The sequence below is a fragment of the Helianthus annuus genome, chromosome 8 (assembly GCF_002127325.2).
Source record: "Helianthus annuus cultivar XRQ/B chromosome 8, HanXRQr2.0-SUNRISE, whole genome shotgun sequence".
NCBI classification, from domain to species: domain Eukaryota; kingdom Viridiplantae; phylum Streptophyta; class Magnoliopsida; order Asterales; family Asteraceae; genus Helianthus; species Helianthus annuus.
Window position 1 is genome coordinate 68609245 of NC_035440.2, and position 13233 is coordinate 68622477.

The 13233-nt window shown below is 38.3% G+C and overlaps 2 protein-coding genes across 2 annotated transcripts; one reads left to right on the forward strand and one right to left on the reverse strand.

Moving 5' to 3' along the window:
* The first annotated feature begins 1209 nt into the window (after positions 1–1209).
* LOC110873121 (golgin candidate 2) lies at positions 1210–6225 on the forward strand. The gene is made up of 10 exons (XM_022122048.2): positions 1210–1390; positions 1473–2468; positions 2661–2771; positions 2933–2992; positions 3190–3247; positions 4630–4670; positions 4758–4850; positions 5356–5481; positions 5556–5603; positions 5676–6225. The coding sequence occupies exons 1-10, from the start codon at positions 1337–1339 to the stop codon at positions 5976–5978; spliced, it is 1890 nt and encodes a 629-aa protein (XP_021977740.1). The 5' UTR covers positions 1210–1336; the 3' UTR covers positions 5979–6225.
* Positions 6226–7251: 1026 nt separating this feature from the next.
* LOC110873120 (NF-X1-type zinc finger protein NFXL1) lies at positions 7252–10953 on the reverse strand. The gene is made up of 2 exons (XM_022122047.2): positions 10777–10953; positions 7252–10657 (listed from the first exon to the last, which is right to left on the reverse strand). Exon 2 carries the CDS (start codon positions 10649–10651, stop codon positions 7472–7474), a length of 3180 nt encoding a protein of 1059 aa, XP_021977739.1. The 5' UTR covers positions 10652–10657; positions 10777–10953; the 3' UTR covers positions 7252–7471.
* Positions 10954–13233: the final 2280 nt, after the last annotated feature.

Sequence of the window (13233 nt, forward strand, 5' to 3'; positions counted from 1 at the left end):
GACACTTTCAGCAAAAAAAAGAACACGAACTTACCTTGTCGACGATCTCCTTAACTTTTGTCGCCTTTTCAGAGACAACAAAATCCTAAATGTTGATCTCATATTCAATCAAAGCTTAAACCACCTGCAACTTACTCTCCAAACGACATTCGTACGAATTGTTTATCCACTCCAATCATCATTATAACCTTCAATAAATTAATTTAAAAGAAACCCTAGAAAATTGTCTTTGATCTTATGTTTCAGAATTTGAAATAGAAAGAGAAATGAGAAAGTGAGAACCGGGAAGAGAGAGATGATATGATAGTGTGCAAAGATATTTATGATTATGTTTGTACTTATTGCTATCACTTTTTACCAACATACCCCTCTAGTGTCCCTTTTTAGATGATAAACACCATTAAGTTAAATCAATAAAGCCTCTTATTTCTCCAACCATTAGTCTTTTCCGTATTATTGCACATGTGCAGTACAACTTTTTTTGAATTCTTTTATATATAAAAAGTAATCAAAATTTATAAAAAAACTGTAAAAAAAAGAAATAAAAATGGTATGTTTTTTTAGATTTTTTTTAGTTAGTTTTCAAGTTTTCACGAGTTTTTGCTTGATATTTCTAAGGGGACGTTTGGTAGTCTCTAAATGGTCATTAAGAGGCTACCTCTTAATGGAACCATTAAGAATTTTACGAGAAGGTAGAAGAATGTGACATGTGATGATTTACCATTCAGAGGTTACCTGTTAACCATTCAGACTTGAGGTTACGTCTTATTCATTCAGAGGTTTTAAACCATTAAGATGTAGCATCTGAATCTGAATGATCAAATGATCATTTAGACCACCCGTAGTGGGGCGCGATTTTTAAAAAAAATTGAAAAAAAAAATGCCCTAAAACGCCCCCCTCCATTACACTAGGCGTTATTTAAAAAAAAAATTCTGAAATTTGAGTTTGGCGTTATTATTAAAACGTTGCATACCGCCATTTCATTCTTGCATGTAGCCAATGGGAGAAGAAGTTGGTTTGACCAGCCAATAATCATTTAGTTTGTTTGTTTTTTTTTGTTAATTGATTGCAAGGGGCATTATTTGGGCATTATTCCCACTACGCCATTTTTGTAATAACGTCTCATACTGGACTGCCACGTATCGAATAATGCCCCATGATAATGGCATTATTTTCCTTAACCGTAAGAAGCTAAGTTTCCAAATCTAATATCACAAACATAAACTCAGACATTTGCATTTGACATGGTGAATATCTTGATCAATGTCTCACCCACCGACCTGTTAAATTGTAATTTCCCCTTATTGATCTGAGATTCATTCAACAACCACCACAATGTCCGGTTGGATCTCCTCCAAGCTCAAAGTTGCCGAGACTCTTCTTCAGCAGGCATCTCTCTCTCTATACACACAAAACTAACCTAATTCTTCGACAATTCATATTTCTAATCGATTCAATTTGAACTTTTCAGATAGACCAGCAAGCAGCCGAATCGCTTCGCAAGAACGAGGCATCACGATCCGCTGATGGTGATGGTGATTCCAGTCATGCTGCTATACCTAAGAACATTCTGCCCCCATTGAAAGACCAGCTCAACAAGAAGAAGAAGAAATCACAGACTGATTTTGTTGCCAAATCCCAATCACGCAATGATGTTAGTCTAAAAGTGGATAGTGAGGTAAATGTAAACCCTAAATCTACTTTAACCGATGGTGATTGGACCCAACTGCTTAGCGCCCCTAGTAATAAGGGCAATGGAGGATTGCCTAAGGTATCAGGTTTGTTGAAAGATGGGAAGAGACCGGTGCGGTCCGGTTCGAATTTGTTAGCTTTGGACCGCAAACGGAGCCAGGCTGTTGTGAATAAGAGTTCCAGGACGTTGGGGGATAAAGGGAACGCTGAAAGAGTAGATGGAGATGGAGATCACGGTGGTTTTAATTCGATGCAAGCGGGTGCTGGAGGGCAAGGTGTTGCTGAAAACTTGTCTAGTGAAACCGAAACCGTACGGAAGGATGCAATTGTTGTGACAGATGAAAATGATGGGACAAACACGGGCTTGCCTGCTCCTCCGATTAACGGTCATGAAATGCAATCGGCTTCTGATTCTGTTCCTGATTTAAACCTACAAGTGAAGAATGAAAAAATCGTGTCCGATAGCAGCATGCTGCCTGGCAGTGGAGTTGCGATAACTAGTTCATCGAAGAAGACAGAATCAGTGTCAGCAAGTGATGGTGAGTTGGATGTGGAGACAGATTCAGATTCAAGTTCAAGTTCAAGTTCAGATTCTGAGAGCGAACGTGAAAGGGAGGAGAGGAGGAAGAGGAGGGAGCGCCTTCTTGCTGAGAAAGCTGCTGCTAAAGCCATCGAAGCCATTAAAGATCGTGAAAATCTCGTTGCTAGATTGGAGGGGGAGAAACAAAGCTTGGAGAAAATAATTGATGAAAGGGCTAAACAACAAGCACATGAGGTAATGTCTTATTTTCTGTTTAATATCTTCAGTTATTCATGATTTTATGCCTTGCTTAATTCACATTTTCTTCTGCAAGCAGATAACTTTTTAGTTTAGTGATTCTAGGGTCTTATTGGTCATAACTTTTTTTGGTATTTGAGTGGTTTTGTCTGTTTGTTACTTGTAAATTTATTCTTTGCTTTGCTTCAGGCTTCACAACTGCAAATGACATTGATGGAGACTATGGATGCTGTTGATTTAGAGAAGCAAAAACATAATAATACAAGAATGGAAGCGCTAATGAAGCTGGCTAAACTTGAGGTAATTTTGTATCAATAACATCAGCATGAATGAATTTACTATTTTCTTATTTATTTTGTGAGTATTAGTGTTTTCCATATCCTCTTTGTGCTAATTTCATGTTTGCCAGATTGGAAATACTTATAACCAGAAGGTTTATGAAATTGTGTGCCTTTTTGCAGACTACAAATGCGGAGCTTGCAAAGTCACTTGCTGCTGCCCAATGGAGTCTAGAAGTAGAGGTATGTCAATTTCAGTTAACGATAGACTGTTTGAGCTATATTTTCAAATATTGACCTTTATAATGTCTTCACGCCATCCTCATCCTCATCATCATTTGTCATCTGTGTGTGTGTGTTTAATTTCTTCTATCTGTGACTTGTGCAAGATGTTAACTTAACTCAACATGATCCATTGACACATTGATGTACTGTATTAGGTTAAAAGGGTAGCAGAACTTCATAGACAGATCGAGTTGAAGGAAGCTAGTCATGAAGGTACACATTTTAGGCTGCCTTGTCATTAGAGTTCTCTTTATTTACTTTAAAACCACAACACTCCCTGTATGCCATGTGTATGTAATTATGTATAGATCACTACTAGATACATCTTTTACCTTGTTCACCTCTCCTAATCTTGTATTAATAAAGTGGGTTAGATGTCTCGATATTAGTGGGGTGGTATGCTATTGTTTCAGTGAGCAATCAGCGTATCATTTACTGAATTTTGAGGGGAATACTTCTGTAGTTTGATGTCTAGACTTGATTTTTTTAAGAAGGCATCATTTGAGGCCTTGAGAGTAACACATAACTAAATTAGATACTTCTTTTACATTTATTAGTGCATTGATGTTACTCTTTAATCACTATATATGAGACTAATAAATTGCTTTATAACTGTATATATTTTATTGGTTAAAAGGAAATAGCTGGAAAATCCAATCCATCCCGGTTTTCACCCAATCTGCCTGACCCGATTCTAAAAAACCCACACGTCCCAACACTCTCGTTTAGTCACCTCTACTCTTTATTTTGAAAACTCATGTATCGGTACAGAAAACCAACAAATTTTCAAGCTTTCATAAGTCTCTGTTTCCTGTATTGGATATGTAACTTGAGTCCGACGATCGAGAAGGGCGTTTTTCAATTTTCGCTTCTAGTTAATACTTAACTTTTGAGTTAGTTGTTTTGCGCATTGTTATCTAACTGGTATAAATAGAAGTTGTCATTGACCTCCACTTTTTGGAGTGTAATGGTCTATCGACTGATGAACAATTTCTTTCGATGCTGAGTTATACGCATAGTTGTCTGTTAACTTGGTTAATTTCCATCAATTTACAAATTCATTGAAGCAATGCAAATGATATAACTAGTCTGTAATCAAATGGACATGACAAATATGAATGAATCCATCTACATGATGCTCTGTGAGTGCAATGAGACTTGAGACCACAAATGTCTGAATTGTAATGTAAACTCGACTAGGCTACCCTTGTAATTTTTATAACCAACTACTTTCTGTGTAAGGTCTTACAAGTATGTGCTAAGGATGGATGTCATACATATCTAATTAGCAAGAAGTGCGCATGTGTGATAAGACATTTCATTTTAAGTTTAAACGTCTAGACCTTTCTTTAGTATGCACCTGCTCATTTTTTTTTAAATTTGTAATTCCTTACATGAAGTGTTAATTTTATTTACTATAATGATCCTCAATACGCATGAAGAAATGAAGTAGGCAACAGGCAACCACCAGTATTTTTATTTTTTTAATGCATGCATGGATTTAAGTGACGGTTAATTCTATGATCAGTATGCTTATTTCAGCTTGATGATATATTTGATGTTAAATTCTAATCTTATCCACCCTTTTCATGCAGAGCTGACCTCAAAGAAAGAAACTGGACCGAGGGGAAGTAAAGTAAGTTTGTTTGGAAGTATCAAATTGCATGCATAATTAATTAGCTATTATTCAAAGTTTCAAACTTGGATGGTACCCTATATGTAGCTGACGGCTTCAAGAGGAGTTGAATTTGAGCACGAGATACTGGAGGCTGAGCATGCTTTTGTGGCAGATAAAGTTGGACAACTACAAGAAAAGGTGAGGCGTTATCCTATAAGATTACTCGGTTCTTTTTTACAAGTTTTTAAAGAGATAATTTATTTGAGTATGTGCACCAGAGTTTAATTAAGGTATTGGGTCTGTTGATAATGGTATATTATAGGAGTGTTTTTAAAATGCCGAAACAGACCAAACTGTCCAAACCGAAGAAAGTTGGGTGGTTTGGAACTTGAAACCAGTTGTGTAAACCGAACTGGCCGTTTAACATTTATTATTTATTTATTTTTCATTTTAGGAATTTAAAGTTACGTGTATATATTATTTCCATGAACAATCCTTATCATCTTTCTAAAAATCAATACAAAATTATCGTTTATTTTTTTGTCTAAAACTGCTAAACCACCAAAACCGAACCATAAAACCGTGAAAACCGGCTGGTTCTGCCGGATCCAACCAACCTGGGCGGTTCAGTTTGTCTTTTTCCAAAACTGTAGTTACTGGTTCAGTTATGTGAATCTGAGGAAGATACATGTTTGGTATGCAGGTGAAGACACTTGAAAGGGACATAGAAGAAACTCGGAAGGAGATTGAAAATCCAAGTGAAGTGGAGGTTGAACTGAAGCGCAGGCTTAACCAGCTGACGGATCATTTGATTCAGAAACAAGCCCAGGTCATCCTCCTCATCAATTGCTCTCTTACTGAATACTAATATTCCTACATATTAAATACGTACTTTGACATCAGGTTGAGGCATTATCATCAGAGAAGGCGATGCTAACATTCAGAATCGAGGTACACATTGTTGACATTTCCAACTGTTGCTTAAATTGGTTGGTCATAACAAGGATTCTTTGTTTTGAATAGGCGGTTTCAAGATCATTGGACGAGAGCTTGAAAACATCAAAAATGAATGATATAGAATCAGGGGTGCGGTTTCAAGAGAAGGGAGGGCAAAAACATGTTATTATTATAGGGTCATTGGTGAGGCAGTTGGACTCTATCTTCTGGACATTCCTAAGAAGAAATCGAATGGGAAAAGTATGGTGTATAGTTTACCTTGTATGCCTCCATTTCTGGGTGTTGTATATTTTCCGATCACATACTGCAGTCTCCAATGGATCTGGTGCTGTTATATCTTTGGAAAACATAAACAATACTGGAGTTTGATGGATGATTCATAGGTAGGTTTGTCTTGGTCTTGAGTCAAATATGTAATCACAGTTGTCTGTCTCAATGTTGTCAAACTACTTTTAGCTATAACAAATATTATACGGTAGTGTTAGGGTTAGAGGTCAAATATTAATTTTGCTCATCATTATTTTAATTAACTGATGCTTTTGGATCAGTTACGTTATGTTGCCTGTTTAAAGACTTTACTAAGAAAATCTAGTGGGGGTACACTTCTTATTTTCAAGAGCCTTTGTAGAATAAGTTTACCCTTGTTTTACGTTGTATTGTTTTGTGAAGATCTAGCAAGTCTTGTATATGAAAATCAAAGATCCGTTGCACTCTACACCATAAGCTTATTTTTTTTTGGCCATACCACACTTTCTCAAATCTCAACATCTACAGCGTTGAGTTTGGATTTCAGTTTTGAATGGACACCATAGACCAACTGATCCTTCTTTTGATCCCGGATCAAATAGCATTTATAGTTGTGATGAAAGATTTTTTCCAATGCTCAGTAAAGGACTGGAAGGCCAAAGGAACTATGGGATAACATGGTTAGAAAGAAAGAGCTCAAGATGTGCAGCAGGCCAATCGTGTCGGTACAATACCTATTATCCAGTGTATTTATTTTAAGAGTTATCAAGTAATGAGTGACGGATGGATTAGTTAAACGACCTCACTATGATACCATTTGTGGATCAGGTTGTGTTATTTGTATTGCTAGTTTGTTAAGAAATAGAAAGATTAACAAGTAACAGAAGTACAAAACACACTATGAACTAGAACTTGATCAAATAGCAATTCTCAAAGATAACATTAGCAATTGATTTATCATACATCTATGACTAGAGTTGTCCCTATGTTTCCTTTATTCTATGAAACATATTATTAGTTACATTCAAGTCTGAATAATAAGTGTACTTACACAACATACTAACTATTGTGGACACAACAACAATTTGATCTTTGACTTATTCAAGATAAAGTGTTAATCCTACCCACATATTCAGTAGGAATATTTGTCAATAGCAACACCCAACACTATCAATATGTCCTTTGGTAGTATTGTATTAAGGTAAAGAGACTTTATCTCTTTTTATTTGTATTTCATCAGCTTTTTATGTTAGGTAATTTATCAGCAAAATCAAATCCTGCAACTTGTTACTAAAATTTACCATATATACAAAATACTTAGAATCTGTACTCAGTGCTCACTCTCTTAACCAGCTAGTCTATCTCTATTCTCTACCACCACCACCATCAAAACCAATTCAAATGAAAACCATATATATTGATAAAATGTTGAATAAAACTGTCTTGAGCATCATACAAGTGATAATTTTCAAAATAACCGAGGGTTCTAAAGTTGCAATTCAAATGCAGACCACTATACCCAAAGCATCACCATTGGCCAAATGTTCCCAATTTAGCAGAGAGCATCAAGAAAAAAAAACACAAATGCATCAAAACAAACAAATATAGATAGTTAGTTACTCGTAAGCCTTTTCCCAGTCCTCCACAACATCATCCTGCTTTGGTACAACAGAACTTGTTGCAGATGGACCGGATTCATGATCTGACTCCAGGATGCTCCATCTGTTTGCAGCCGCAGTCGTGATTATCGGACCTTCGTTTACCATCCATGGTGACGGTGCTGCTGTTGTTGTTTCTGGGTCTGCAACACCACTCCATGAACTCTCCTGCACAACAGCCTTCTTCCATGGATTTGCGGCTGAGGAAGCCCAAGCATTACCAGACAACGAGGTTGATGATGCTGATGATGATGTTGTGCCACTGTTTACTACAGCGGCCCCGTAATACACAGACCCATGATCCAATCGCCTCATAGCAGTTGCAGCTCTAGCCGGATCACTGAACACCGCCAATGCGTTTTTGTCATTCAACCACACAAGTTCGCATTCCCCGCCAAACCTCAATACCAAAGCACTTACATCTGCATCACTTGGCAGATCAAACAAAGCCACAACTAGCCTCGGATCCATGTCTACCAGAGGATCAAAACTCGGTGGATGTGGATGCAACCCTTTCGCTCCAATAACCCGACTAGGTGCCTTAGATTTTGGTGTAACATGAATGACGATAAACCGTTTCGGCTCCCAACCAGCAGCGCTTATTGACAGTTTCCACCTCTCAGCAATTAACCTCACTGCGTCTCTTTTCTCTTTCAACATCGGACAGAACACGTGCACCTTCACACCACCTCTACCCTTACCAACAACCAACATCTTGCATCTCTCTTCCACTGCCAAAACCCACTTTGAATCGCGTCTGTATAAGTCCCCCAACACATCTGAAACTGCAGGATTCTCACCGAAATGGAGCGCCTCTAAATTTGAATTGGTCACACCAAAAGCATCTGCAAGAACTTTTTTACGTTCCACTTTCGCGCATTCATCATCACACATGAGCTTCCTCTGTCCAAGTGGGATCTTCTTGCCATTTGATTCAACTGGTTGAAGTGGCGCTGGCAATTTCTGAATTGCAGATGTCTCAAGAACAGAGTCAGCACTATTGTTGCCGCCAGCATCACAAGGAACAGTTGCAGTAATTCTACCACAACCACATGCTATTGTGACCGGGAACTCACACCTTACATCCGGACATGCGCCATAAGGGTGACAAAGAGAAGTACATGTGTGTCTACAGTCTCTACGTGGTGCACCACATGTCTGACCGCATGAAGCCTTAACAGAAGTGGACCCACCACCGGTCGTAGAATCACATGGGGTCGGGTGGCAAGTCCTTAGACATGCATGCATTCCACACTGTCTTGTTTTTCCACAGAGTTTATTACACCTGATATCTTTCGAACCACATGGTATGTTTCTAAGAACAACATGTCCCCCAATGCATTCCTTTGGTATAGGAACCGAACAAGGTGGACAATCCCCAAAGTGGCAGCTGTGAGATGAAACATGACCACATGGTTGAGGAACCGAACATGGGTATTGACAAGAGGGCGGTGGTGTACCGCAAGGTAGCGGTGGTGGAATCGAAGATCTTCCACAAGCACAAGTCAGGTCAGTGAAAATCCTCTCGGGGCAAGGCGGGCAATGGCCACTGTGACACAATAACCCACAGTCATGCTGCCCACACCTTAGCTTCTTCTCACAAGGCTTGGAACACAAGTGTGGGTCCATATCCTGAGTAGCAGCATTGTTTGAATTTGAAAGAGGGCAGCACTTGTCACTGCAACGGTGTCTACCACAGCTCTTCTTGCGCCCACAGGGTTTGTCACATGTGAAAGTGGTGGTGTTGAAACATTCCACAGAACGAGAGGTTGACCCACAACGACATTTTTGATTGACCATCACCTTACACGGTGGACAGGATCCTGGATGGCATGTCTCTTTACAACCATGTAACCAACACGGGAGGGTTTTGCTACATATCTGTGAGCAGGTCGGTATTGGATCCAAACAACTATGGCGTTCCTCCTGTAAAGGCGACTTACCACAATAGCATGATGTAATCCTTCCCGGCAACAAATCACAGTCCCCGCAAACACCAGGATGACATGTTTCTTTGCAGACATGGTTACCACAAGCAAGAGGTTTTCCACAAGACGAATTGCATGAAAAGATCCCATCCTCCTCTACATTCACTTGTCCTTTCACCGTCATCTCACCACAAACAACTATCTCTGTCTTTTTCTTACAGAAACAAGAGGCATCAATGAGGATCTCACAAGAATCACAAGGACCCACATGGCATATCTTATCACAATGATGGCGTAGACACTTAAGAGGTTTACCGCAACGCTGGCCACAAGTAAGAAGCGATTTCTGATCAGAGCATCTTAAAGTGATAACTTCCTTCCCGCACGGGCATACTCTTGGTGGAGCAAAAGCCTTACAAGGTGGGCAGGGACCAGGGTGGCATTGAAGAACACAACGATGAGGACAAAGATCATCTCTATCTCTATCTCTACTAGAAGCCGAACCTGAAGCAGCAATCTCCTTCTCGAGCGGTCTTCCACAAGGTTCCCCACAAGAATGCGGTGTGAGATACGGATCTGAAGGAGGATCCGGCCTCTTTCCACAAAAACAAGCATACCGGATATCCTTAGAGGACATAAGCTGCACCGACTGACACCCAGGGCATCGCCAATTAAACCCTTGATTCTTCTCAGCAGACAAATCGATAGAAGTCGGAGCCCTAGCCCACTTTTTAATACAATGCAAATGAAAAATGGAATAACAGCTGGAGCAAGACCAAATGGGAGCAGATCGCTTGACCATATCATAACATATCATGCACTCAATCGTCCCCTTCAAAAGTTTATCTTGAATTTCTTGAACAAGCTGAGGTAAAGAAGCACCTGCAGCAGCGGTTGGATTTGAACCTCGAGGGGCCTCCCTTCGTCTATCTCGATTCTGATTAACAGCCCCCCGAGGTCCATGCCTCCTCTGACCATTAGGCAAATGCAAGTGCGGACCTGATCGTGGTATATCAACATTTCCTACAACACCATTATGCGATGCGTTTCCTTCTGAATTTGAAGCAACAGTTGACGACGGAGGATTGGCATCAACTGTCACGGTGGATGATCCTCTGGGAATCCATTCTTGACGACGAGGAAACCTGGGCCTGTTATTATTATTATTGTTATTGTCTCTTCTATCAATTCGAGGAGCGTGAGAGCTCATGTCCACCTAGATACATACAGTATTACGAACGATTAGAACAACAACCAATAGAACCCTAATTTCATCCCATAAACAAATGAATTGCGAACTGGATGGAAAACCCTAGTTTCAAAAGAAAATGTTACCTGATCGGAGGATGGAGGCAGTAGTTCTGAAGGAGGCGGCGACGTGAATCTGGCTAGGTTATGGATGAATCGGAATCAGAAAGGGGGATGGATCAGTGGAAATGACGGGTAGGGAGAGAGAGAGAGAGAGAGAAAGAAGGGAAATTGGTTTAACCTATTATACGATGAGTTGGAGGAATGAGGCGGTGACCGTAATTATAGTTTGATTTATCCTTGGGAACCAAGCTAAGGAAATAACTCGTTGCATATGCGTGGTCGCCAATCCAAATTATTTGCCCCACTTTCCTTACTCAAAAATCATAACATGAGGTCGCCGATCCAAATTAAATTATAACTAGAATTACGACCCGCCGCAATGTGGCGGGGATTCTTTAGTTATAACTAAGTCGATTTAGGACGCGCATGTTATGTTGAACCTTTCAAACGGGAAAAAATAGACGATGTAAAAACGTTCACCCACACATGTACGTTGCGTCATGTTAACTCGCAAAATTTAGAACGAAACATAAAAACGTTAAACCAAAGACGCACGTTTCGATGTGTTTAGACACAAAATTTTTGAACGAAGCATAAAGCGAAAAAATTTGCGGAAAATAAAAATTATAAAGGACCAAAGTCGAAAGTAAAAAAAGTTGTGAGGACAGATTGTAAAAGATAAAAAGTTTTATGTTAAAAGTAAAAAACAAATAGTTTTGCGTTAAAGGTAATTTATGAAATACATTTGAGTGAAAAGTTAAAAAATCATTTTTTTTTAAAACCCTCAAAGCCAAGGTTACGACAATCATATGCATAACCACATGAAATACATTTGAGTGAAAAGTTAAAAAATCATTTTTTTTAAAAAAACCCTCAAAGCCAAGGTTACAACAACCATATGCATAACCATTTTTTCTTTGGAAAACTCTCAAAGGCAAGATTACAACAAATAAGTAAAAAAAATCAAAGTGGTTAAATCGCAAAAGATGGAAACTTTTGAATTAGAAGTGAAAAATCAAATTAATCAAAGGGGTTAAATTGTATAAGATGAAAACTTTTGAATTAGAAGTGAAAAATAAAATTAATCAAAGGGGTTAAATTAACAAAGATTAAAACTATAAACTTAAATTGTCAAAGATTAAAACTTTAAGGTTAAAAATGAAACAAAGATTAAAATTTTAAACTTAAATTGTGAAAGATTAAAACCTTAGGGTTAAAAAGGAAAATTCCAATTTTTTTTGAAAATCTCCCAAAGCCAATTGTACAACTTTGATATGCATAAGTTTGTTGCTTCTTTATAAGGTTATAATGTGTAAAACATACTGAACCAATCTGTGACTCACGCATTGTAACAGACCTATCAAACGGAGAAAAATGACGCGTTGTGATGGGCCTGTCAAACAGGATAAAGTAGATGAAAAAATGTTGAACTCCACACGCACGACTTGGAAAATCTAGAACGAAACGTTAAACACAAAACTTGCGATAGATGAAAAGTATATGGGGTCAAAGTTGCAACAGCTGAAAAGCTTTAGGTTAAAAGTAAAAAAAATCAAAGTGGTTAAATCGTAAAAGATGAAGATTTTTGAATTAGAAGTGAGAGTCCAAACTAATCAAAGGGGTAAAATTGTATAAGACGGAAACTTTTGAAGTAGAAGTGAAAAATCAAATTAATCAAGGGGGTTAAATTATGAAAGATTAAAACCTTAAACTAAAATTGTCAAAGATTGATACTTTAGGGTTTAAAAGGGAAAATTCCAATTTTTTTTTGAAACACTCCCAAAGCTAAAAATACAACACATTGATCCATAAAGAAGTTGCTAATTTATAGGTTTATAATAGCAATAAGACCCGCGCGCGTTGCGGCGCGGTACATCGCAAACATTGAATGGATTAATCGAAACGTTATGTGATGTATTAACCATATGAAAACATGTGTTTCGACATAGCTGATTGAACTCAATGTGAAAAAAACAGACGAAAAAACGTTGAACCCCACACACACGTTGCTGCGTGTTGACTCACAAAATTTCAAACGAAACGTAAAACGAAAAACTTGTGAAAGATGAAAAGTATGGGGGACCAAAGTTGAAAATAAAAAAGTGTTGGTGTTAAATTGAAAGATTGAAAAGCTTTGGGTTAAAACTAAAAAAGTCAATGGGGTTAAATTGCAAAAATAAAAAACCCTTTGGATTAAAAGTGAAAAATGCAATTTTTTTTTGAGTAAACTTCCGTTTTGCTCCATGTGGTTTGGTCACTTTAACGGTTTTGCCCCAAACCTTTAAAAATAGCCATTTTACTCCCTGATGTTTTGGTTTTGTTGCTAGTTTGCTCCCTGCGGGGAGCAAAATGGAAACACAAACAATTTGGATGGAGTTAGAGGCGGGGAGCAAACTGACAAAAAAACCGAAACATCAGGGAGCAAAATGACTATTTTTAAAGGTTTGGAGCAAAACCGTTAAAGTGACCAAATCACATGGA

What these genes read in the sequence shown, in the direction of transcription:
- LOC110873121 (XM_022122048.2), top strand. Translation starts at nt 1,337, where the DNA reads ATGTCCGGTTGGATCTCCTCCAAGCTCAAAGTTGCCGAGACTCTTCTT. An exon ending in CCGAGACTCTTCTTCAGCAG is followed by an intron (nt 1,391 to 1,472) that starts GCATCTCTCTCT and finishes TGAACTTTTCAG; the next exon opens with ATAGACCAGCAAGCAGCCGA. An exon ending in TGATTCAGAAACAAGCCCAG is followed by an intron (nt 5,482 to 5,555) that starts GTCATCCTCCTC and finishes CTTTGACATCAG; the next exon opens with GTTGAGGCATTATCATCAGA.
- LOC110873120 (XM_022122047.2), bottom strand. Translation starts at nt 10,651, where the DNA reads ATGAGCTCTCACGCTCCTCGAATTGATAGAAGAGACAATAACAATAAT.